The sequence below is a fragment of the Lupinus angustifolius genome, chromosome LG04, assembly GCF_001865875.1.
Source record: "Lupinus angustifolius cultivar Tanjil chromosome LG04, LupAngTanjil_v1.0, whole genome shotgun sequence".
In the NCBI taxonomy this organism is placed as follows: Eukaryota; Viridiplantae; Streptophyta; class Magnoliopsida; order Fabales; family Fabaceae; genus Lupinus; species Lupinus angustifolius.
This window is the reverse complement of record NC_032012.1, coordinates 17,047,746-17,050,082: the sequence shown is the minus strand read 5'-3', so window position 1 is coordinate 17,050,082 and position 2,337 is coordinate 17,047,746. Positions and strand designations below refer to the sequence as shown.

General features: G+C 34.5%; 1 protein-coding gene across 1 annotated transcript; it reads left to right on the top strand.

Annotated features, from left to right (window-relative positions):
* LOC109344658 lies at positions 342 to 1,825 on the top strand. Its single transcript, XM_019583411.1, has 2 exons — positions 342 to 903; positions 990 to 1,825. The coding sequence occupies exons 1-2, from the start codon at positions 342 to 344 to the stop codon at positions 1,823 to 1,825; spliced, it is 1,398 nt and encodes a 465-aa protein (XP_019438956.1).

Sequence of the window (2,337 nt, the reverse complement as noted above, 5' to 3'; positions counted from 1 at the left end):
AATTAGAGAATTTCATATCAAAAATTCGTTTGACTATATTGTTGCAGAGTCTAGACCGGACACATACGTTGCCAAATGTAAACATTTTGGTGCAGGATGTGAGTGGCGAATTCGCGCTTCTTATAACGTTAAGCGCGATTATTGGGAGATTAGGAAATTAATGGAACACACAGTTGTGTATCTATGTTAGTTTCCCAATATCATAGTAAATTAAATTCGTCATTCATTTCAGATCTTATTATTAATTTGGTATCTGCATATCCTCGAGTATACCAGTTGAAGGAGGTTGCTGGTCGTTTTGGTTATACAGTCACGTATAGAAAGGCGTGGACTGCAAAACAATGGCAATGGCCAAAATTTATGGTGATTGGGAAGGGTCATATAATGAGTTACCACATTGGATGAATGCCGTACAATATTTTTGTTCGGGCACAATTGTAAAATATCAAGCACATCACCAAGTTGTAGATGGCATGGAAGACCCAAGTCGAATCATTCTAGATAGAATATTTTGGGCATTCAAACCATGCATTGAAGGGTTTGGTTATTGTAAACCAATCCTACAAGTGGATGAGACATTTTTGACTGAAAAATATACTGGAACATTGCTAATAGCAAGTTCACAAGATGGTAACAGACGTGTATTTCCTGTTGCATTTGCCATTGTTGAAGGAGAGACGAAAGAAGCTTGGGAGTGGTTTTTTTACAATCTTAAGACGTATGTTACCCCTCAGCAAAAACTGTGTATTATATCAGATAGGGGCACAATTTTATTAGCTGCACTCCGAAGTGAGTTGGCAGGATGGTCTAGTGTAGACTCAGTTTATTGTATTCGTCACGTAGCTAGTAATTTCCATAAGGAATTTCGAGATTCTGATCTAAAAGACAAAGTTGTAGAAATGGGTATGTCATATTTATAATTTTTAATTTTAAAAATATTGTTATGTTATTGATATTAATATGTTTTTATTTATTTCTTAGGTTATGAGTTGATGCGACCACGGTTCGAGCGAATGTTGAATTCCTTGCGTCAAAAAATCAAAGGGCTGGAGCATGGTTGGACCAGATTCCAAAAGAGAAATGGACTCAGGCATATGATGAAGGGAGAAGATATGACCACATGACTACTAATCTTGCAGAATGTATTAATGGTGTTCTGAAAGGATCTAGAGCTCTTCCTATCACTGCTCTTGTTAGGGCAACATATTACAGGCTAAATGAATGGTTCAATGAACATCGGAATGAAGCCTGTAACATGATTATGGCAGGGCATGTATATTGCGAAGAATTAACAAAGGTCATTAAAGAAAATCAACGTAAATCTACATGTCAACTGGTTCGTAATTTTTCACGAGAGACTGGAGTCTCTGAGGTTGAAGTTATATCTAGATCTGGTGGTCGGCAAGTGAGGTTGTATATAGTGAAACTTGCTGACAATTGGTGTGACTGTGGAGAATTTCAATCACTAAGATTGCCATGCTCTCATGCTATTGCAACATGCGCTTCTTTGAATTTAGATTGTAGCCAATTTATTTCAACAATATACCGCCTAGATAATCTTCAGAAGGTTTATGGACATCAGTTTCAACCACTTGGTAATGAAGAATACTGGCCTCCTTATTCAGGTCCGACATTCATTCCCAATCCTGTTAGGCGTAGGAAAAGAAGTGGAAGACCAAAAACTTCACGCATTCACAATGAGATGGATGAAGTTGAAGTTGAACAAGTTAAAAAATGTGGATGGTGTAGAACCGAAGGGCATAACAGGAAGACATGTCCATTGAGATCTAGAGAATTGGGGGAGAGTTCTAGGCAACATTCATAAGATTAGTATATATTTTAGTCCTTACCTTTGTAATGTGTTTGTATTTATCTCTAACTTTTTTCATCAATTATGTGTAGTGAATATACTATAACTACAAACATTATAACTATAAAAATTATAACTATGTACTATAAATATTATAACTATGTACTATAACTCAAAATATTATAACTATAATAGTATGTACTAAAAATATTATAACTATAACTATGTACTATAACTATAAAAATTATAACTAATCAATTTACTAAAAATATTATAACTATAACTATCATAACCTATAACTATAACTATAACTATAACGTGTATGAAGATTTTAACCGTAAAGAGTGTTCAGAAGATTTTAAGTTTGAAGAATAGAGTGTGTAGAAGACTTGTGGTGAATGACCATGCATTGAAAATTGAATGACTACACATAGCGTGCAGAGATTCTCTTATTTGTAATAATAGAGATTCTCTTAATGAATGACTACACATAGTGTTGATTCTTTTATTGAATGACTACAATGTAC

Excerpts from the sequence above, each read along its gene's own strand:
- LOC109344658 (XM_019583411.1), top strand. The coding sequence starts at position 342 with ATGGCAATGGCCAAAATTTATGGTGATTGGGAAGGGTCATATAATGAG. Across the intron at positions 904-989 it reads AGACAAAGTTGTAGAAATGG|TTGATGCGACCACGGTTCGA; the intron begins GTATGTCATATT and ends TTAGGTTATGAG.